The 22,265-nt window shown below is 57.9% G+C and overlaps 1 protein-coding gene across 1 annotated transcript; it reads left to right on the top strand.

The window, feature by feature from the left end:
* Nucleotides 1-5,571: 5,571 nt before the first annotated feature.
* COASY (Coenzyme A synthase) lies at nt 5,572-20,302 on the top strand. The gene is made up of 6 exons (XM_048516440.1): nt 5,572-6,730; nt 8,155-8,369; nt 9,149-9,280; nt 16,054-16,227; nt 18,083-18,229; nt 19,206-20,302. The coding sequence occupies exons 1-6, from the start codon at nt 5,938-5,940 to the stop codon at nt 19,251-19,253; spliced, it is 1,509 nt and encodes a 502-aa protein (XP_048372397.1). The 5' UTR covers nt 5,572-5,937; the 3' UTR covers nt 19,254-20,302.
* The last annotated feature ends 1,963 nt before the right edge of the window (nt 20,303-22,265 follow it).

Genomic DNA, 22,265 nt, shown 5'->3' on the forward strand with positions numbered 1-22,265 from the left:
TGCAGGAAAGAGGAAGGAGGAGAGAAACTGGTACCTTAATGGGGTACAAATAAGGGATGACCCAAGAGTTTGCTATGAAGTGCTTCATCTGGCTCCTCCCCTGCAGTTCCTTTCTGCCCTTCAGTCCTACTTCAACGGCAAGGGCATCCACGTGGACAGGACGGCGCCTGACTTTGCCTTGGCCGTGATCGAGCAAGATGTGGAGTTCCATGGAGTGCAGGAAGGGCAAGCTCGGGTGACACTGGAACCCAGGATGAAGGAGTAGATAAGTCAGGTGAGCACCATTCCCACACTTCTGTATTAATAGGTGGTAAATTCGATGGGGGGGCAGCGCTTGTCTCCTGAAAGGAGACAAGAAAACTGTAGAAGAACAAATGTAAGAAGACCCTGCCGGATCAGACCATTGACCCAGCTACACTGGTGTCCAGTGTGGTGTAGTGGTTAAAAGCAGGTGCACTCTAATCTGGAGGAACTGGGTTTGAGTCCCCGTTCTGCCACTTGAGCTGTGGAGGCTTATCTGGTGAACCAGATTAGCTTGTGCACTCCATCACATGCCAGCTGGGGACCTTGGGCTAGTCCCAGTTCTTCGAAGCTCTCTTAGCCCCACCCACTTCACAGGGTGTTTGTTGTGGGGGGGGGGAAGGGAAAGGAGATTGTAAGCCCCTTTGAGACTCCATATAGGAGAGAAAGGGGGGGATATAAATCCAACTCTTCTTCTTCTCTTCACTAGGATGCCAGCCTCCAGGTGGGACCAGGGATTCCCTGGAATGAAGCCCATCTCCAGACTATAGAGATCAGTTCCCCTGGAAACATTGGATGCTTTGGAGGGTGGGCTCTAAGGCACTGTCTGTCCCCCACTAAAGTCCTTGTCCTTCCCAGGCTCCACCCCCAAATCTCCAGGAGTTTCCCAAAATGGAGCTGGCAAACCTACCTGTTCATCCCCCAACTGGTGGTCTGGGGGGACTTGGCAACCCTATGTTTCACCCAGCAGCCAACCACTTGCTCTGGGGACCAAATCAACATGGCGCAGAGGCTGAGGTCTTCCCCTGAGGTTGCCTCTTACCACTGAGATTCAAAGGTTTGCAGCCTCTGTGTACAGAGTTTCCTTTAATAACTATCATTGGCCAGTAGCCATTGATAGACCTGCCCTCCACACGGAAGCCTCACTTCTATTGCTGTGTATGGGCAAGCACATCAGCAACAGGAAAGCTACACATGCCCATCTGCCATGTAGAAACCATCAAGAAGATCAGGGAAAGATGAAGAAGGTTCAGGAGGTGCACAAATGCATCACGGGGCTGCGGGAAAGTGGAAAACAACAATGCTTCCCAACAGCACTGAAGTCGGGGAAAATAACCCGTGTGGAAATGACCCTACTGCCATACTGGAAATGACCAGAAAGCCACACTGTGGGCAAAAATAATAATAAAGGCAATTATTAGTGTGGCTTATGTGACCAGGGTTGAGGACGGGAAAGGGGATACATTTGGGGCTATTCGCCTATTTCCCAGTCTCAGTTGTTACATTCTCCCTTTTAATGCCTGTATGGTGTAGCAGTTAAGAATTGTGAGCGAGGTTTGTTTACCCATTCCTTCACATGAAGCCTGCTGGGTGACCTTACGCAGAGGCGAAGCTACAAGGGGGCCAGGAGGTGCGTGTTGTACTGGGGGGCGCGCGCCTGGGGCGCGCGCAAAAATTCAGGTTTGTGTTTTTGTATTGCCCCATCCCCCATAGTTTCCAATGGGAGCTAATAGGAGATGGGGGCTACACATTTGAGGGTCCATAACTTTGGACCCCTTGAACCAAACTGCACCCCCTGTAGGACAAAAAAACTGAAAAACCCTAAAAATACAAAAACCACAAGCAAACATGGGGGGGGGGGGCGCACGCACAAAACTCAGATTTTGCACCAGGCTCCATTTTCCATGGCCACGCCTCTGACCTTTCGCCAGTCAAAGTTCTCTCAGAACGCTCTCAGCCCCACCTACCACACAAGGTGCCTGCTGAGGGGAGAGGAAGGGAAGGAGTTTGTAAGCCACTTTGAGACACCTTAAAAACAGAGAACAGCAGGGTATAAAAACCAACTCTTCTTTTGTTGTTTCATTTATCCATTTAGGTGAAATATTGTGTCTTTGACCATGCTTATTCCAGTTCAGCTCCACTTTGCTACTCTGGAAGTCACACACTGACTTTTTATGTATGTCAGAGACTTGTTGATTTGAGGATTACAGGAATGAATACCTTTGTGTCAAATAAATTCTGCCGTTGTTCCATTCCTTTTGTTTAGTTTCTTTGTCACTTAAAATAGTTACACAGTACCTGTTATGTGGCTGCTTTGGGGGCCCTTTGCACTCCTAACAATATCTGGATGAACCCACTCTCTTGAGCTTCTAACAATAACAGGGTTGTGTCGGGGATTGTATCTAGAGATTGAGATGTGTTCCTAACCCAATGTAACTGCTTCAAGATATATGCAACTACCTCACTAAAAGATATATGTAACCAGCCTGCTATGTGTTATCACTGGTATTTTGGGACACTTTTTCCTTGATCTTTGCTTTATGGCTTCACACACCCTGTATAGAACTAGGCTTTCCTCTGACATTTTAGTCCTATGGGAAACATGGTTGTTTCTGCTGTCCTGTGAGGGTAGGATGCTAGGTGGCTTTATCTCTATCTTTTGCCGACCTTGGGGCGCCTCTGCTCCAAACGAACACTTTCTCACATTCCTTCGGGAAAAGGGAGAGGGAATCAATATTGTAATAAAACAGGTAGCAAAAAAAGCCAGGTTCCCCAGAACTGGCTTTGCCAAGCTGGGTGCTTTGATGCTGATCAATAAATGCTACTGATCAACAATACAGAGTCTATTGCTTCAAGGTTTGAGACCTGACAAGTTGCCATCTTCCAAGTGGTGGCTGAAGATCTCCTGCTGCTACAACTGATCTCCAGGCAACGGAGACCAGTTCACCTGGAGAAAATGGCCGCTTTGGAAAGTGCACTCTATGGCATTATGCCCCATTAAAGTCCTTTCCCCCCCCCCCCAAACTTCCCCCTCCCCAGATCTAAGCATGGTCAAACACACACTCCAAATCACAGCAAGCCAGCCAGCCAACCTACTCTACACTGTATTAAGTCAGCTTGTTTTATTTCTGTTTTTATGGTATTGTTGCAGGCAGGGACTGGTAGATTTCAGATTTCAACACTTATTTGTTTTGCTTTCAAGTCACAAATCAAAACAAAGTTTGCTGCCGTATCACTCGCTTAAAAATTCATAGAGCATCCCGGCTGAGTGCATTGTCTCACCTGAGATGACTTTATTGGAAAAACAAGAAAAAAACCTAAAGACACAGCAACTCTGAGCATGCACCCACTGTGTTTCCTACTGAAGAGAATCACCTTCCTCTAAGTTTCTTTACACACACAGGGAATAGTTTGCATTCAAATAGAAGTCTACAAAACTGATCATCTAGAAACTCCATGCAGCTGAGTGGTCAAAAACTCTCTCCTCTCCCTTGGGGCAGTTTTGAAAAGTGTAGAGGTCTTGGCCTGAGGAAGTGACATGGAAAGGAACTTTTCCAATAGCCACTCTCTTCCCTGGCTGTGCAGCCTCCTGTTTCCATAAGCAATAAATTAAGGTTATGTCCTTAATTCCCGCTCCAAACCCTGCCTTTATTATTATTATTTATTAAATTTATAGGCCGCCTCATTCCCAAAAGGCTTGAGGCTGCTCACAACACGACTGTTTCCAGAACAGTAAATCAATAACGTGAAATCTAAACGCATTAAAACTCAAGCAGCAATTAATAACAATAAATATAGATTAAGCAACAAAGGTTGTGTAAAAACACACACGCAGGCGCCCGATCTAAAGGTCAAAGGAGACCAGGGGGAGACTTTCCGTTGTTACTTGTGCCCAGCTAATTTTAAATTTGTATTCTGCCCAAACATCAAGAAAGGCAAACTGCCCACGAACTGGCTGGCACGTGGCACCAAACCTTTCCCCACCCTTTTGCAACCCTCTCTTTATAGCCACGCCCTTCCGTTCAGCCCCACCCACCCTACGTCACGCCTGTCATTTCCCTCCTGTAGAACACCGCTGACATTAAACCAACACCTCCCTTTTTCAGTTGGCCACGCCCCCTCAGGGATCGACCTTTCTACATTTTTACGCTTCAGATATCACTAAATGGTGCCTATTTGACTCCAAAGGAATCCAGGCGGTTTCAATTTTTAAAAATTGGAATGATTTTTCCCGTAGACGGGCGGGGGCACTTCCGGTTGGGGAGGAACCGCTTCCGGGTCAGCTGACGCCTCAGCTGGGATTGCCCAGCAGGTGAGTCTCTAAGCCTCCTGTCTCATTAGCCTAGGGAGGGTGTGGATTTGAGGGGCCCTGAAGGAGCTGGAGGGGGGTAAAGTGGGTACCATTTGCACAGAGGCAGCGTACGTCAATTTGCAGGGTGCTCGTTCATTATTTGTGAGGTTCCGTCCCCAGCAAAGAAGGCTATTCACACGCGCACACTTTTCCCAATTCAAAAGAAAGGGTTGTTTTTTGTTACCGTCCCCCCCCCCTTTTTTTTTTTTAGCAGAGAGGGAGAAGAGGCACGATTCAAAATATTAGGAACAGGAAAGGGAGGTAACAGGCCCATAGGGGGTGCAGGACAGAATATGGACAGAGTATATAGGGTTGCTCAGGTTAGGAAACTCGTGGAGATTTGGGGATGGAGCCTGGGGAGGACAGGGGTTTTAGTAGGGCACAGTCCCATAGACCCCACCCTCTGAAGCATCCCTTTTCTCCAGGGGAACTGATTTTTGTAGTCTGGGGATGAGCTGTAATTCCAAGAGATCCCTTGGTCCCACTTGGAGGCTGGCATCCCTAACAAAATATGGAGATTAGAAGAACTGAATGGGAGCTTCAGAGAGGCAAGAAAGGCTGGCCAAGAACTAGCACAGCAGGAAAACTGCCGTATATTTTTGCCACCACATTGTTAATAGTATTCACTCAGAGCAAGTTTTGGGGGGGAAATGTTATTTAGCACATTTTTATTCCACTAGTTTTTCCCCCCAGGGTGCTCTGAGAGGCTTACATTGCCCACCCTCCATTTTATTATCAAAACAGTCCTGTGAGGTAGGTTAGGATTAGACAGAGGGCAGCCAATAAGTTTGGGTGTCTAATATCCTAGGCTGGCACTGTTAACCACTGTGCCATGCAGATCAGTAGACTGGTAGTTGATACATGCTCATCCCTATGGAGTATAAAAGCTAAAGATAGAATAAGAAATGGGAAATAAATGGGAAAATCAAGACATATCATTGGGAGAGAGGAAGAGACAAATAAAGAGGCATCCAGGTACTAGTATGTTGCATGATTGAGATAACATGCTGGCAGGGGCTGATGGGAATTGTAGTCCATGAACATTTGGAGCACAATAGGTTGGCCACCCCCTGGTCTAGCCCTACCTTACACAGTTGTTGTGAAGATGAAATGGAGAAGGAGGGAACAATGTAAGCCACCTGAACTCCTGGAACGAAGGGTAGGCTAGAAATATACCTTTCTCTCTGCTTCTTCACCAGCCACCTGAGAGTTAAAATATGAAGAGAAGGAAAGGGAAAATTCCTGGCTGTTACTTATTGTCATATGCTGGATTGCCCATTAACTAATGCTGCTAAAGTTAAACAAAAAAGAAGAAGAAATGGGGAGCAGGGCTAAACTGTTGACAGGTGCACACTTAAAATATATACTTCTTCACTCATTGGATCTCACCTGTCCACTAAGGCTCTTGAAGTGGTGTAATTGGCTTCACTACGGCCCTGTGAGATTGTTTTGGCTGAATGACTGACTTGCCCAATGCTGTGGCATGGGGATACAAGCATGGGCATTTCTTCCTCTGTTTCTGGAGGGCTATCACTGGGGTGTAGGTTCTGCTTTGCTGCCTGGAGATGGGAAATTGTAGGGCACTAGTAAAATTGGGGCAAGGTTGGTATATCCCTCTATATCATCAGCTGCTTAACCTTGCCTCTCCTTTTTGTCACCACCCCTTGACTCCGGTGTTCTTGCTGAGCAGCATGTCAGTCTTCCGATCGGGCCTGTTGGTTCTGACGTCTCCACTGTCAGCGCTTTCCCTGCGTCTGGTGCCCATCCTGGCCTCGGCAGCTCGGCTGGTACAAGATACCCTGTATGTCCACCTGCAGCCAGGGCTCAGCTTGACAGGTTCCACACAACCCCGCTCCACGTACGTCCAGGCTACCTCGGAGATATACACTCTTATAAGCAAGTTGTACGCTGACGCCGATGTTCACACCCACCTTGATATCCGAGTTCTGCTCACCAACATCCTCAGCCAGGGCACCACCCCACTGGCACTTGGATCAGTGCAGAATCTCTCCCAGCCACCCGAGGTGGTGCTCACTGACTTTGAGACTGGTGATGGGGGTCAGTCCAACCCAGTCAAGCAACGCCTGGAGCGCTATGCCACCAGCTGTTACAGTTGCAGGCCCAATCTCACCTCTGTTTTGTTATACCCAGAGTATGAGTTGGAGGCCATCGATGGGGAGCTATCTCCACAGCCAGATACCAGCGTGACCAGCGAGCCTCTTCAGAGCTACAGTGATGTTGTCGTGGGGGGCACTTTCGACAGACTGCACAACGGCCACAAGATCCTTCTGAGCATGTGCTGTATGCTGGCAGAAAAGCGACTCCTGTTGGGCGTCTCAGACAAAGATCTTCTGGAAAGTGGGTCTCTGAACCCTGGCTCCCCTGAAACTGTTCAGAGAAACCAGGAACATTTGGGGGAGCACATATAAAATAGTCTGGATTGAGTGGCTAGACTGGAATGAGGGCTGGGAAAATGCTCAGGCAGGGAGGCCAAGTTAACTAGAGCCCTGAAATGCCTCACTCTTCAGCTCTCCTTCCCATTTTTGCCTTAAGAAAAATTTGTTTCTCTGTGTTTGGGGGGGGGGGGGAGGGAAGAGCTTATAGAGGCAGCTTATTGTTGTCCCTCTGAGCTTTCCTGATGGGGTAAAAGGTGGGTGCTCCCGCATGGAACTCTTGGCCCGCGCCCATCTTTGTTTCGACTTCTGTTCATCATGGTTGTGCTTCTGACAGTCTTCCAGGTTCCCGAAAGCTCCTTTGGTAAAATCTGTCCTGAAAGGTTATACCAAAGGTGGATTTGGGAAAGGAATGGATGGGGCATTGTGGGTTTTGCACCTTTCTGCTTACATCTGGTTGGTGCATGTCTGCCATCCCTGTCCCACCAGTGAGACTTTTGCCAGGATTTTTTAAAAAATTAGCAGTAGTTGGTATGTCTATTATATCTAATACTATAGCAATACACCAACTACTGATAGCAGTTTAAAACCCAAGAGGCCAGACTGGGGTGTGTGTGGGGGTGTGTGTGTGTGTTAATGGCAGGTTGGAAAGAAAAGCAGAGTAAATCTTGCAGATGTTCCATTATGCTGAGAGGGAACGCAGAGGTAGAGCCTGTTATTGGTCCCTTTGCCGAATCTGGCCACACTGATTTATCACAGTTGTAAATCAGTGTTGTATTCATTCTTTTGGTTTACTGGATCCATTTGTGCAGAAGCTGCCTATAGATCCAGTAAACCAAAGGAACAAATGAAATACTGATTTACAACTGTGATAAGTCGGTGTGGCCAGATTCGGCAAAGGGACCAATAGCTGTAGACCCCTCACTGGACTACTCTGCGTTTACTGCCATTTTGTTACAATTTGTCTTTTTCTTAATGCCATCTGGAGAGTGTGGTATTTTCAGCACAGTGCAGTTTCACTCTTTTGGTGGTGGGCCAGCCACAGTTGGATAGTCTGGTGTTAACTAGGTGATGTCGGTTTTCCAGGCTGTGTGGCCATGGTCTAGTAGTTTTTGTTCCTAATGTCTCACCTACACCTCTGGTTGACATCTTCAGAGGCATGTCACGGTAAGATGTGTTTTTCTCCAGAGAAGAACACATCTTACCCTCATGTGCCTCTGAACATGCCAGCCATAAACGCAGGCAAAACGTTAGAAGCAAAACCTACCAGGCCACAGCCACGCAGCCTGGAAAACCCACAATACCCAGTTGATTCTGGCTATGAAAGCCTTTGGCAAGTCTGGGATTAGCTTGTTACGTTTTCTCTTTGCTTCCTTCCCACCTCCGCAGCTAAGATACTGAAGGAGCTGATCCTGCCATATGAGCAACGTGTCGCTCAACTGAGCGAGTTCCTGGTGGACGTCAAGCCCTCCTTGCAGTACGAAATGATCCGCCTGCTCGACCGCTTTGGCCCGTCTATCTCTGACCCCCTCCTCAAGTGCATTGTGGTCAGCGAGGAGACTCTTAAGGGTGGTCTGGCTGTCAACAAGAAGAGAATAGAAAATGTAAGTTATGCTTGGCAAGAGACACCCCCCCCCCCCCCCCCCCCCCGCCCGCCTTTGCAGCATGCTCCTGGAGGAATTTAGTAGCAGTATGAACAACAGCTCTCCTGCCACTGACAGGCAGACCAAGCCTCCGTGTGTTTGTCTAATTCCTTTTAAAAGCTGTTCTTGTTGGAAGCTGGTCACAACATCCTGTGGCAAAGAGTTCCAGAGGCTGATTCTGTCCCTCATTCTTATTGCACAATCAGCCACCCTGAGCTCTGTTGTTGCTGGGTTAGCCAAGGGGCCGTATCTGTCTAAAACAGCACCTGGAGCAAGCCTGGGCACTGTGTCCTCTCCCCCATAGTTGAGCTTCCCCCCGCCCCTGCTTGGCAGGGTGCAATTGGAGGCTAGCCCCACACCTGATCTCTATGTGGAGGGGAAGCAGAGTGAACAGGGCAAGCCAGCTCATGCTGCCCCTCTCTCCTTATGGAGCTCAGGTATGGGGGTGGCCCTGCTTGACCTCCACATGAATCCAGCTGTAAGCCTCCCCTCAGCCACGCTCGGATTGAAGCCGGCTGCTCTGTAGCCTCTAGCTTTATACTCTTGGCCTTGCCCCGCAAACTCTGCTTCTGGTCAGCTAAAGGGATCGGGAGCAGCTGGCTTCAGTCTGAGCTTGGCTGAGGCCAGACTTGGATCTAGCTGGGTAGAAGCCTGGATTTAGCCAGGCTGAGGTGGTCCCTTGCTGTTCCCATCCCCACCTTCTTATTGTCTTTCTTCCCCTTCTGTATGTTGTGGCACAGGGACTGGCTGAGCTGGCTGTCCACGAGATCTCACTGGCCAATGATGCTCAGCATGGCAAAAATGAGGAAGAGAAGATCAGCTCTTCTAGTCTGCGGCACAGGCTGCTGGGAACCCTGCTGCGCCCCCCACAGGTGAGGGAAACCTTGTGGCTATGAGTTCTGTAGGGTGGGTTAATATGTTGTTTTCTGGAGGCCACTATCTTGGAGTAGTCTTAGTTCCCAGAATAAAAGGGTGGAGGAAGGTGATTCCAACTATCATGCCCAACTGTCATCCCCAGTGGCGTAGTAGTTAAGAGCAGGTACATTCTAATCAGGAGGAATGGGTTTGATTCCCCGCTCTGCCACTTGAGCTGTGGAGGCTCATCTGGGGAATTCAGATTAGCCTGTGCACTCCCACACTCGCCAGCTGGGTGTCCTTAGGCTTGTCACAGCTCTATAGAGCTCTCAGCCCCACCCACCTCAGAGGGTGTTTGTTGCGAGGGGGAAGGTCAAGGAGATTGTAAGCCCCTTTGAGTCTCCTACAGGAGAAAAAGGGGGGATATAAATCCAAACTCCTCCTCCTCCTCCTTCTTCAACTGCTAGTTCTGTGTGCCTTTCCCAATCCGGGTCTGCCAGTCATCCTGCCAGTTACTCCTGCCTCTTGTGTTATTCTCTCCTCTTTCTCTCCAACCTAAAGAAATCTGGACAATTGGAGGGAAAGAGGGAGCCCATTCAAGCAAGAGGAATAAAGTTACATATGAGCACCCAATGTCAGGCTTAAATAGCAAGAGGGCTAAGCTCTCCAAATGAAGATGTGTAGTCCCCCCCCCCCCCCACCCCCCCCCCCCCCCACCCCCCCCCCCCCCCACCCCCCCCCCCCCCCACCCCCCCCCCCCCCCACCCCCCCCCCCCCCCACCCCCCCCCCCCCCCACCCCCCCCCCCCCCCACCCCCCCCCCCCCCCACCCCCCCCCCCCCCCACCCCCCCCCCCCCCCACCCCCCCCCCCCCCCACCCCCCCCCCCCCCCACCCCCCCCCCCCCCCACCCCCCCCCCCCCCCACCCCCCCCCCCCCCCACCCCCCCCCCCCCCCACCCCCCCCCCCCCCCACCCCCCCCCCCCCCCACCCCCCCCCCCCCCCACCCCCCCCCCCCCCCACCCCCCCCCCCCCCCACCCCCCCCCCCCCCCACCCCCCCCCCCCCCCACCCCCCCCCCCCCCCACCCCCCCCCCCCCCCACCCCCCCCCCCCCCCACCCCCCCCCCCCCCCACCCCCCCCCCCCCCCACCCCCCCCCCCCCCCACCCCCCCCCCCCCCCACCCCCCCCCCCCCCCACCCCCCCCCCCCCCCACCCCCCCCCCCCCCCACCCCCCCCCCCCCCCACCCCCCCCCCCCCCCACCCCCCCCCCCCCCCACCCCCCCCCCCCCCCACCCCCCCCCCCCCCCACCCCCCCCCCCCCCCACCCCCCCCCCCCCCCACCCCCCCCCCCCCCCACCCCCCCCCCCCCCCACCCCCCCCCCCCCCCACCCCCCCCCCCCCCCACCCCCCCCCCCCCCCACCCCCCCCCCCCCCCACCCCCCCCCCCCCCCACCCCCCCCCCCCCCCACCCCCCCCCCCCCCCACCCCCCCCCCCCCCCACCCCCCCCCCCCCCCACCCCCCCCCCCCCCCACCCCCCCCCCCCCCCACCCCCCCCCCCCCCCACCCCCCCCCCCCCCCACCCCCCCCCCCCCCCACCCCCCCCCCCCCCCACCCCCCCCCCCCCCCACCCCCCCCCCCCCCCACCCCCCCCCCCCCCCACCCCCCCCCCCCCCCACCCCCCCCCCCCCCCACCCCCCCCCCCCCCCACCCCCCCCCCCCCCCACCCCCCCCCCCCCCCACCCCCCCCCCCCCCCACCCCCCCCCCCCCCCACCCCCCCCCCCCCCCACCCCCCCCCCCCCCCACCCCCCCCCCCCCCCACCCCCCCCCCCCCCCACCCCCCCCCCCCCCCACCCCCCCCCCCCCCCACCCCCCCCCCCCCCCACCCCCCCCCCCCCCCACCCCCCCCCCCCCCCACCCCCCCCCCCCCCCACCCCCCCCCCCCCCCACCCCCCCCCCCCCCCACCCCCCCCCCCCCCCACCCCCCCCCCCCCCCACCCCCCCCCCCCCCCACCCCCCCCCCCCCCCACCCCCCCCCCCCCCCACCCCCCCCCCCCCCCACCCCCCCCCCCCCCCACCCCCCCCCCCCCCCACCCCCCCCCCCCCCCACCCCCCCCCCCCCCCACCCCCCCCCCCCCCCACCCCCCCCCCCCCCCACCCCCCCCCCCCCCCACCCCCCCCCCCCCCCACCCCCCCCCCCCCCCACCCCCCCCCCCCCCCACCCCCCCCCCCCCCCACCCCCCCCCCCCCCCACCCCCCCCCCCCCCCACCCCCCCCCCCCCCCACCCCCCCCCCCCCCCACCCCCCCCCCCCCCCACCCCCCCCCCCCCCCACCCCCCCCCCCCCCCACCCCCCCCCCCCCCCACCCCCCCCCCCCCCCACCCCCCCCCCCCCCCACCCCCCCCCCCCCCCACCCCCCCCCCCCCCCACCCCCCCCCCCCCCCACCCCCCCCCCCCCCCACCCCCCCCCCCCCCCACCCCCCCCCCCCCCCACCCCCCCCCCCCCCCACCCCCCCCCCCCCCCACCCCCCCCCCCCCCCACCCCCCCCCCCCCCCACCCCCCCCCCCCCCCACCCCCCCCCCCCCCCACCCCCCCCCCCCCCCACCCCCCCCCCCCCCCACCCCCCCCCCCCCCCACCCCCCCCCCCCCCCACCCCCCCCCCCCCCCACCCCCCCCCCCCCCCACCCCCCCCCCCCCCCACCCCCCCCCCCCCCCACCCCCCCCCCCCCCCACCCCCCCCCCCCCCCACCCCCCCCCCCCCCCACCCCCCCCCCCCCCCACCCCCCCCCCCCCCCACCCCCCCCCCCCCCCACCCCCCCCCCCCCCCACCCCCCCCCCCCCCCACCCCCCCCCCCCCCCACCCCCCCCCCCCCCCACCCCCCCCCCCCCCCACCCCCCCCCCCCCCCACCCCCCCCCCCCCCCACCCCCCCCCCCCCCCACCCCCCCCCCCCCCCACCCCCCCCCCCCCCCACCCCCCCCCCCCCCCACCCCCCCCCCCCCCCACCCCCCCCCCCCCCCACCCCCCCCCCCCCCCACCCCCCCCCCCCCCCACCCCCCCCCCCCCCCACCCCCCCCCCCCCCCACCCCCCCCCCCCCCCACCCCCCCCCCCCCCCACCCCCCCCCCCCCCCACCCCCCCCCCCCCCCACCCCCCCCCCCCCCCACCCCCCCCCCCCCCCACCCCCCCCCCCCCCCACCCCCCCCCCCCCCCACCCCCCCCCCCCCCCACCCCCCCCCCCCCCCACCCCCCCCCCCCCCCACCCCCCCCCCCCCCCACCCCCCCCCCCCCCCACCCCCCCCCCCCCCCACCCCCCCCCCCCCCCACCCCCCCCCCCCCCCACCCCCCCCCCCCCCCACCCCCCCCCCCCCCCACCCCCCCCCCCCCCCACCCCCCCCCCCCCCCACCCCCCCCCCCCCCCACCCCCCCCCCCCCCCACCCCCCCCCCCCCCCACCCCCCCCCCCCCCCACCCCCCCCCCCCCCCACCCCCCCCCCCCCCCACCCCCCCCCCCCCCCACCCCCCCCCCCCCCCACCCCCCCCCCCCCCCACCCCCCCCCCCCCCCACCCCCCCCCCCCCCCACCCCCCCCCCCCCCCACCCCCCCCCCCCCCCACCCCCCCCCCCCCCCACCCCCCCCCCCCCCCACCCCCCCCCCCCCCCACCCCCCCCCCCCCCCACCCCCCCCCCCCCCCACCCCCCCCCCCCCCCACCCCCCCCCCCCCCCACCCCCCCCCCCCCCCACCCCCCCCCCCCCCCACCCCCCCCCCCCCCCACCCCCCCCCCCCCCCACCCCCCCCCCCCCCCACCCCCCCCCCCCCCCACCCCCCCCCCCCCCCACCCCCCCCCCCCCCCACCCCCCCCCCCCCCCACCCCCCCCCCCCCCCACCCCCCCCCCCCCCCACCCCCCCCCCCCCCCACCCCCCCCCCCCCCCACCCCCCCCCCCCCCCACCCCCCCCCCCCCCCACCCCCCCCCCCCCCCACCCCCCCCCCCCCCCACCCCCCCCCCCCCCCACCCCCCCCCCCCCCCACCCCCCCCCCCCCCCACCCCCCCCCCCCCCCACCCCCCCCCCCCCCCACCCCCCCCCCCCCCCACCCCCCCCCCCCCCCACCCCCCCCCCCCCCCACCCCCCCCCCCCCCCACCCCCCCCCCCCCCCACCCCCCCCCCCCCCCACCCCCCCCCCCCCCCACCCCCCCCCCCCCCCACCCCCCCCCCCCCCCACCCCCCCCCCCCCCCACCCCCCCCCCCCCCCACCCCCCCCCCCCCCCACCCCCCCCCCCCCCCACCCCCCCCCCCCCCCACCCCCCCCCCCCCCCACCCCCCCCCCCCCCCACCCCCCCCCCCCCCCACCCCCCCCCCCCCCCACCCCCCCCCCCCCCCACCCCCCCCCCCCCCCACCCCCCCCCCCCCCCACCCCCCCCCCCCCCCACCCCCCCCCCCCCCCACCCCCCCCCCCCCCCACCCCCCCCCCCCCCCACCCCCCCCCCCCCCCACCCCCCCCCCCCCCCACCCCCCCCCCCCCCCACCCCCCCCCCCCCCCACCCCCCCCCCCCCCCACCCCCCCCCCCCCCCACCCCCCCCCCCCCCCACCCCCCCCCCCCCCCACCCCCCCCCCCCCCCACCCCCCCCCCCCCCCACCCCCCCCCCCCCCCACCCCCCCCCCCCCCCACCCCCCCCCCCCCCCACCCCCCCCCCCCCCCACCCCCCCCCCCCCCCACCCCCCCCCCCCCCCACCCCCCCCCCCCCCCACCCCCCCCCCCCCCCACCCCCCCCCCCCCCCACCCCCCCCCCCCCCCACCCCCCCCCCCCCCCACCCCCCCCCCCCCCCACCCCCCCCCCCCCCCACCCCCCCCCCCCCCCACCCCCCCCCCCCCCCACCCCCCCCCCCCCCCACCCCCCCCCCCCCCCACCCCCCCCCCCCCCCACCCCCCCCCCCCCCCACCCCCCCCCCCCCCCACCCCCCCCCCCCCCCACCCCCCCCCCCCCCCACCCCCCCCCCCCCCCACCCCCCCCCCCCCCCACCCCCCCCCCCCCCCACCCCCCCCCCCCCCCACCCCCCCCCCCCCCCACCCCCCCCCCCCCCCACCCCCCCCCCCCCCCACCCCCCCCCCCCCCCACCCCCCCCCCCCCCCACCCCCCCCCCCCCCCACCCCCCCCCCCCCCCACCCCCCCCCCCCCCCACCCCCCCCCCCCCCCACCCCCCCCCCCCCCCACCCCCCCCCCCCCCCACCCCCCCCCCCCCCCACCCCCCCCCCCCCCCACCCCCCCCCCCCCCCACCCCCCCCCCCCCCCACCCCCCCCCCCCCCCACCCCCCCCCCCCCCCACCCCCCCCCCCCCCCACCCCCCCCCCCCCCCACCCCCCCCCCCCCCCACCCCCCCCCCCCCCCACCCCCCCCCCCCCCCACCCCCCCCCCCCCCCACCCCCCCCCCCCCCCACCCCCCCCCCCCCCCACCCCCCCCCCCCCCCACCCCCCCCCCCCCCCACCCCCCCCCCCCCCCACCCCCCCCCCCCCCCACCCCCCCCCCCCCCCACCCCCCCCCCCCCCCACCCCCCCCCCCCCCCACCCCCCCCCCCCCCCACCCCCCCCCCCCCCCACCCCCCCCCCCCCCCACCCCCCCCCCCCCCCACCCCCCCCCCCCCCCACCCCCCCCCCCCCCCACCCCCCCCCCCCCCCACCCCCCCCATACAATTCCCATCAGCCTCTGTCAGCATGGCCAATTGGCCATTCTGGTAGGGGCTGATGGGAATTGTAGTTCCTGAACATCTGGAGAGCCGCAGGTTCCCTACCCCTGGTCTAGGGTAAGGCTTGGCCAGAAACTTTCTCCCAAGTGAAGTGGATTGTGCAATCATGAGACCCCCCACCCACCCCCGGCAGTCTGGTGTGATACATCTGAGAGGTTGACTATCTCAGTGTGCAATAGCTTAAATGAAAGGAGGCAGTGACCCACACTATAGCAGCGCAGAAACAAAAAAGTACATTCATAAGGTGTGCTTTTGGCATCATTTCCAAAAATTTTAAAGGGAGGTGGGTCAATAGGCTGCATGTATTTCCAGTCGGGAGAGGGGTGGGGAAATAAGAGAAAATATAATGAAGGTTGGAAAGAGAAGCTGCTCGAAAATTAAGTACTATAAACCTGAGTTGGATATGGCACATTGGATGGAGCTGGCTACAAAGATACCCAGACCAAGATGATGAAGAGTTGGATTTATATCCCCCCATTCTCTCCTGTAAGGAGACTCAAAGGGGCTTACAATCTCCTTTCCCTTCCCCCATCACAACAAACACCCTGTGAGGTAGGTGGGGCTGAGAGAGCTCCAAAGAACTGTGACTAGCCCAAGGTCACCCAGGTGGCATGTGTTGGAGTGCACAAGCTAATCTAGTTCACCAGATAAGCTTCCACAGCTCAGGTGGCAGAGTGGGGAATCAAACCCGGTTCTCCAGATTAGAACGCACCTGCTCTTAACCACTACACCACGCTGGCTCTCATGGTCATAGCACCAGGCAAGAAAAGGGAGAGGTTTCGAGAAGTGGCAAAACTGTAAAAGCTACACTAGACATTGTGCACTTGCTGCCTAAACTGACAGCCATCCATTTCTCACGCACACACCCAGAGCATCCCATTGTGTGATGTCATAGCATTTCCCCACCCCTTTCCACATAATTGACTGTTGCTGGCAAGCAAGGAACACCATGATGTCACATCAGGGTTGAAGCCTCTTGGAATTGGGGGTGGGGGGAGGAGAAGTTTGGCAGCTGTCTAAGCGTACCACCTATTTTATCCCTGAGAGAAGAAGTACTTGGGTGGGAGGTGCTTTCTCATCTGCCATGACATTTTTCTCAAAGCCACTGATCTCTGCTGTGCAGGAGCAACTGTATGTGTATTGGACGCGGCCGTGTTGCTGGAGGCAGGGTGGGCTGGCATGGTGCATGAAATCTGGACTGCTATTGTCCCCGAGGAAGAGGTAAGTGCTGGGTTCTCTTTACGCTCTCTGCACCTGAAACCAAAACTCTTGCTTTGCGGTTGGCAGTCCAACAAGAGTGGAGATTTTTCTGGATGTTTTCCATGGAATACTTTTGCCTTCACATCTGTAAATATAGTCTATATGTTTATAGCTGTGGGTGGAATCTATCATGTTAAATAGTGAGATCCATCCATCCATCCATCCATCCATCCATCCATCCATCCATCCATCCATCCATCCATCCATCCATCCATCCATCCATCCATCCATCCATCCATCCATCCATCCATCCATCCATCCATCCATCCATCCATCCATCCATCCATCCATCCATCCATCCATCCATCCATCCATCCATAGCCCGCCCTTCCCAACAGGGCTCAGGGCGGCAACAACATAGAAACCAGTACAAAATAAAATAATCAACAGAACAATATTAAAACCGCAAAAACCAACCATAGATGGCGTGACTCCCCCTCCCCCCATTGCACCCATGGGAGTGATAGTAATGGTCAGGCCGCCTGGCTAGGTGTGAATGCCTGGTGAAAAAGCTCCTTCTTGCAGGCCCTACGGAACTCATTCGAGTCCCGCAGGGCCCTGATCTCACTAGGGAGCCTATTCCACCAGGTGGGGGCCAGGGCTGAAAAGGCTCTGGCCCTTGTGGAAGCCAGCCAAACCTTGGAGCAGGGATCTAAACTTGGGTCTTCCAGATCCTAGTCCAATACATTCAATGATAATATAGGCTAGAAGGGCTGAGATGGCATTTGTAGGTAGGATCTCCCAGATCTTAGTCCATCACTCCACCCATTACACCACACTGGCTCTCACAATAGTTCACGATAGACCAATGTTATATAACCAAAAAGAGGAGTTCGAATCTTAGGCCACCACTGCCTTATTTAAAAAGAGTAACCATCTGGAATATGCCAGCAGAAGTGTCTTGAAAATCCTGGGAAGGAGCACTCTATATCGGAGGTCACAGCAAGGAAATATTGGGTACTAATATTGGCTCCTGCCCAGGAAGGAGAAGGTGACACTGGGAAAATGACCACCAGAGGTGACCATAATACATTAATATGTTTGCTGATGTAAGTAGAGTTGGGTTGAAACAGGATTAACAATTTCTATTCCACTCTTGGCATGAGAAACAATTGCTGCAAACAAAACAGGAGATTGTTGAAGGCTTTCGCACCCGGAATCACTGGGGTGCTGTGGGGTTTCTGGGCTGTATGGCCGTGTTCCAGTAGCATTTTCTCCTGACATTTCGCCTGCATTTGTGGCTGGCATCTTCAGAGGATCTGATGGTAGTAAAGCAAGTGGAGTATATATACTTGTGGAATGTCCACATTGTTACTTACATATGCTAAAATGGGTGGATTCCACTCAACACATGCAAATCACACTTGCTAATTACACCCTTTACACTTGTTAACCAATGCGAATGGTTCTTTCTCCCACCCTGGACAATATATAGTCCCCAGAATTACTTACAGCCCAAACTTTTATGGGTTTACTGCATAGCCAGCATCCTGAAATGGGTCCAAAAGACAGTAGAGAGTAATATGTGCTTTGTATTTTATCCACTTCACTAGGACAGTTTCCTTTATGCTACACCCAGACACAACATTTTGGGCTGTCATTAGCCTAGAGTAGTCTAGCCTCTTTTATTGGTGGTGACCATCCATCTCCATGAAGTGTGAATGCATATGTATAGACACCACATGCAGTTCTTGCTTGTCTCCCTTACCCAAAAACTGCTTTCATGTAGGGCGGTTTATGCTTTGGGTGAGTTCTGGGTGAATCCAGTAAAAATTTGGGCCGTATCTCTTTTCCCCCCCCCTCTCTCTTCTCCCAGGCCATCAGACGTATCCTTGTTCGAGATGGCATAAGCGAGGAGGCTGCCCAGAAGCGGCTGCAGAATCAAATGCCCAGCAGCCAGCGGGTGAAACACTCGCATGTGGTTCTTTGCACGATGTGGGAACCAGAGGTTACCTATGAGCAGGTAAGAGGCCTCTGCTTTGGGGGAGGATGTCCGTCCAGTCACCATGTATTGGGGGGGGGGGGGGGCAAGGTCAATCTCTCCATCTCTTCGCTTCTTTCATTTTCATAATAGTTTTTTTTTATTTTCTCACCCATAAAGCACACAAGCATAAATGAACAAAACAGAACAGAACCCATCATTCATTGTATATCGACTTCCAGCTATCTCATCTTTGATTGAAAGTTAACTCTAGATTCATGCATATAATTAACACATTAGTTCAGTCATTTCTTGAATGTATTCTTGTGTTTACAATCTACTGTTTTCTTTAGATTTCAAACCCTGCCTCTCTATTTAAATAAATTTTCAGAAGATATTCCGTAAAAGATTTCCAGTTTTCTAAGAAATCGTCCAAACAATTATATCTTAATAAGGTCGTCATTTCCCATGTCCGAATATTGTGTAGCTTTCAGAATCTATTCCTCTTTTGTTGGTATCTTATTACCTCTCCATTTCCCATCTCCAGTAGTGGTTAAGAGCAAGTGGATTCTAATCTGGAGAAAGAGGTTTGATTCCTCACTCCTCCACCTGAGTGGCAGAGGCTTATCTGGTGAACCAGACATGTTTCCACACTCCTGCGTTCTGCTGGATGACCTTGGGCTAGTCACAGTTTATTCAAAACTCTCTCAGCCCCACCTACCTCACAAGGTATCTGTTGTGGGGAGAGGAACTTGTAAACCACCTTGAGTCTCCTTACAGGAGAGGAAGGTGGGGTATAAATCCAAACTCCTTCTCCTCCTCCTCCTCCTCGTTGTCTTCTTCTTGTCATCGAATGTTCTCTTGCTGGCACCTACAAATGTCTGCAAGAAATTTTGCAATGCCCTAAGCATACCCTTGCTTAGAAATAGCTTTTTCTTTTTTGAACCATGATTTGCATGGCTGATTCCTACCTCTGGTTCCCCCACTGAATAAACACCCACCCATCCCTTGTTTACAGGCAGAAAAGGCTTGGGGCCTGCTCCAGAAACGCCTCAAAGAGGAGTAGAGCTTGAACAGTGAGACTGGGGATCACCTCTGCACTCCGCTCCCTCTGCACTGCCCAGCTGGAAAAGCATGCACCGGATAGGTCTCGGCCTGATGCAGGGATCACAGATGAGGGTGCAGATGCAGGAAAACGAGTTCAGACTGCCTGATGGGCGTGGGTGGGAGAGGATAGAGCTGTGTTCCCCCATGTTTTTTCCTATGACAAACAGTCAAGCAAAAGCAGGAAAACAGGACCACCTTTTCAGCAGGCAAGAGCTGTTATTAAATGCCTGAGTCAAGGCTGGTTACAACATGGGAACAATGGGGAACTATGTTTTGGCAGTTGTGCCACCTGCTGCTTGCAAATGGGAGAGGGTGGGGTCTGGCTGTATTTGGGGGGATGGCTCCATTGCCTTAATCTGCCCCCCTCCTCTGCGCTGTCTACATACTGTGTGCCCTGTGCATAAGCTATACATAAACACAAAACCTTTTGACCGTCCGTCTATTTGTGTTGAATCCCCTGCGGGGAATTTCTTGCCTGGTGCATAATCATCTCATTTTCAGTGTTCAGGATGGGAGAGAGATCCAAACAAGAACAACAAAATCCAAGTCATACTTTTGTTAGGATGACTCTAAAATAAAAGACAGGGAAAAGTAGATTTTGTGATCTTCAGACCTACTCTACCGGGGTATGGTTTTGTGATTTTAAAGCCCGGCCTACTAGGGTATGGTGGAACTTCTGATAAGTAAAGCAGATTCAGTTTTCATTCTTTTATAAGTCCTGGGGCCATAAAAGCATGAGACAATAAAACAGTTAAACTGCATAACAATTCTCACCCATTATATGACAGCAATTTTAAAATATCTCGTAATTTAAATTTGCTTACCAATTTTTTTTTTAATCAAGCACTAGTCTTAAGAATTTTTATTGTTGGATTCAGTGGTTTAAGAAATAAAGCTGTATATCCCGTGCAGAATGATGTTTGTAATTTATATCCAAGATGAAGCAATTTGTTTTTTTATCCCTTCAACAAATGCGAAATTAAAATTGAAAAATTTGATAGCACAATCTGTATTTTGCAAATCCGTGGATTGTTTGAAGGTTAGTGATATTTCATTACTGCTCCAGTGCAGGTTGTCTGGAAGAGTAAGAAATGGTCGTCAGCCACACTGGCCCAAAAGGAAAATCCAGATACCCAGAACACAGTTCACACAACGTTGTTCACCAGAACCAACCAAATTACACGTAACAGTGTGCCCACTTTCAAGTTCTTCAGAACATGAACAAGTCCCATGTATGTGAGTCAGTACTGTGAATGGAGAATGCAAAGACTGTGTCTGCATCCCAGACCTCTACAAGCAAAAGCCAATGGAATGCCCGCCCCGCCTTGCTAACTCTGGGAAGTGTCTTTTTATAAGATGTTTGTTACTCTAGAGCAGTGGTTCTCAACCTTCCTAATGCCGCAACCCTTTAATGCAGTTCCTCATGTTGTGGTGACCCCCAACCCTAACATGTATCCATTTTACAGATGGAGAACACTGATGCAGAGAGTCTTAGGCGACCCCTGTGAAAGGGTCGTTCAACCCCCAAAGGGGTCTTGACCCCCAGGTTGAGAACCACTGCTCTAGAGATTACCAGGTTCTCTCTTGGAGCAGCACCTACATTTCTCTGGCGGCAGTAGGGTTACCAGCAACCACTTGGTGTCTGGAGATTTCCTGCTATCACAACTGCTGTCCAGATCACACAGATCAGCTCTCTTGGAGAAATGGCCACTTTCGGAGACGGACTTTAGGGCTGGCAACTCTGGGTAGAAGTCAGGTTAGAAGCAGGGGTGGTGGTGGGGAAATAGTTGTTTACAAATTGCAGCGCAGAGATGACCCCAAAGTCAGCGCACCTGGGGGTGGGGGAAGGATTCATGTGAATGATTACTTGTGCCCATTCACAAGCTATACATCAAAAATGCTCGAACACTTTTCTGAAAGGCATCCTGCCCACAATCCTCTCTCCCTTTTCCAGCCTTGTCATTTCAACGAACCTGGGGGTGGGTGGGGGAGTCAGTTTCACAGGGCCGAGTCCTAGAAATCTAGCTCTTGAAAACACTGCAGTGATTTGCATCTGGTTGGGTTTAAACTGGTGGCAGGGGGGAACTTTGGGTCCTGAGCCTTGTTGTAAGAGAGCACATTTGGCAGTAAAGGGAGCCCAGCGGGAAAGCCAGCATGGTGCAGAGGTTAAGAGCAGCTGGATCCTAATCTGGAGAACCTGGGTTTGATCCTCCACTCAAGTGGCAGACTCTTATCTGGTGAACCAGATTTGTTTCCCCACTCCTACATGTCTGCTGGGTGACCTTGGGCTAGTCACAATTCTCTCAGAATTCTCTCAGCCCTGCCGACCTCACAAGGTGTCTGTTGTGGAGAGAGGAAAGGAAAGGAGCTTGTAAGCCACCTTGAGTCTCCTTACAGGTGAGAAAGGTGGGGTATAAATCCAAACTCCTACTCCTACTCCTCCTCTTTTTCATTTAAAGCCCACTCTAAGTGTAAATTTAGAAAAACGTTTTAATGGTTCGAGTTAGATATAGAAATTATTTCATCACAAAGCCAGGGTGAAAACTTAACTCCCCTTTCTTCCCCCCCTGTTCACTGTCTCTGTGACTTTGCTCCTCCCCCTCCTTCATGGGAAGTTTCCAACCCAAGCACTAACCCAGCCAAATGCTTCCTTTATCCCACCCTGCAGACACCCCAGAAAGGGAGGGAGGGTAATGACAAAGGCCCACTGTGACACACCTAGAAAAGACAGCTGTCCCGCTTTGAAACTTCATTGTAGTGGCAATGCAATGCTTCAAAGGTGAAAAAACGTCACGTGTGACTCATTTATGGCATCTGCAAGACACCCGGAGGTTAGCGTAATGGCTTTCAGACATGGGGGAGGGTGCGATGTGGTGTTTCCCAAGCAGCAGTCAATCCTCCCAACAATTTATTTGTACCTTTAAGGGTGGGTGTATGAAGCTGAGGTGTCCAAGTTCATTTTGAAGCCACC

Source organism: Sphaerodactylus townsendi, linkage group LG15 (genome assembly GCF_021028975.2).
Source record: "Sphaerodactylus townsendi isolate TG3544 linkage group LG15, MPM_Stown_v2.3, whole genome shotgun sequence".
NCBI lineage: Eukaryota > Metazoa > Chordata > Lepidosauria > Squamata > Sphaerodactylidae > Sphaerodactylus > Sphaerodactylus townsendi.

Bases quoted from the DNA above. Each gene is read 5' to 3' on its own strand.
- COASY (XM_048516440.1), top strand. From the start codon at position 5,938: ATGGGAAATTGTAGGGCACTAGTAAAATTGGGGCAAGGTTGGTATATC. The intron at 8,370-9,148 runs GTAAGTTATGCT...GTTGTGGCACAG, and splicing joins ACAAGAAGAGAATAGAAAAT to GGACTGGCTGAGCTGGCTGT. The intron at 18,230-19,205 runs GTAAGAGGCCTC...CCTTGTTTACAG, and splicing joins CAGAGGTTACCTATGAGCAG to GCAGAAAAGGCTTGGGGCCT.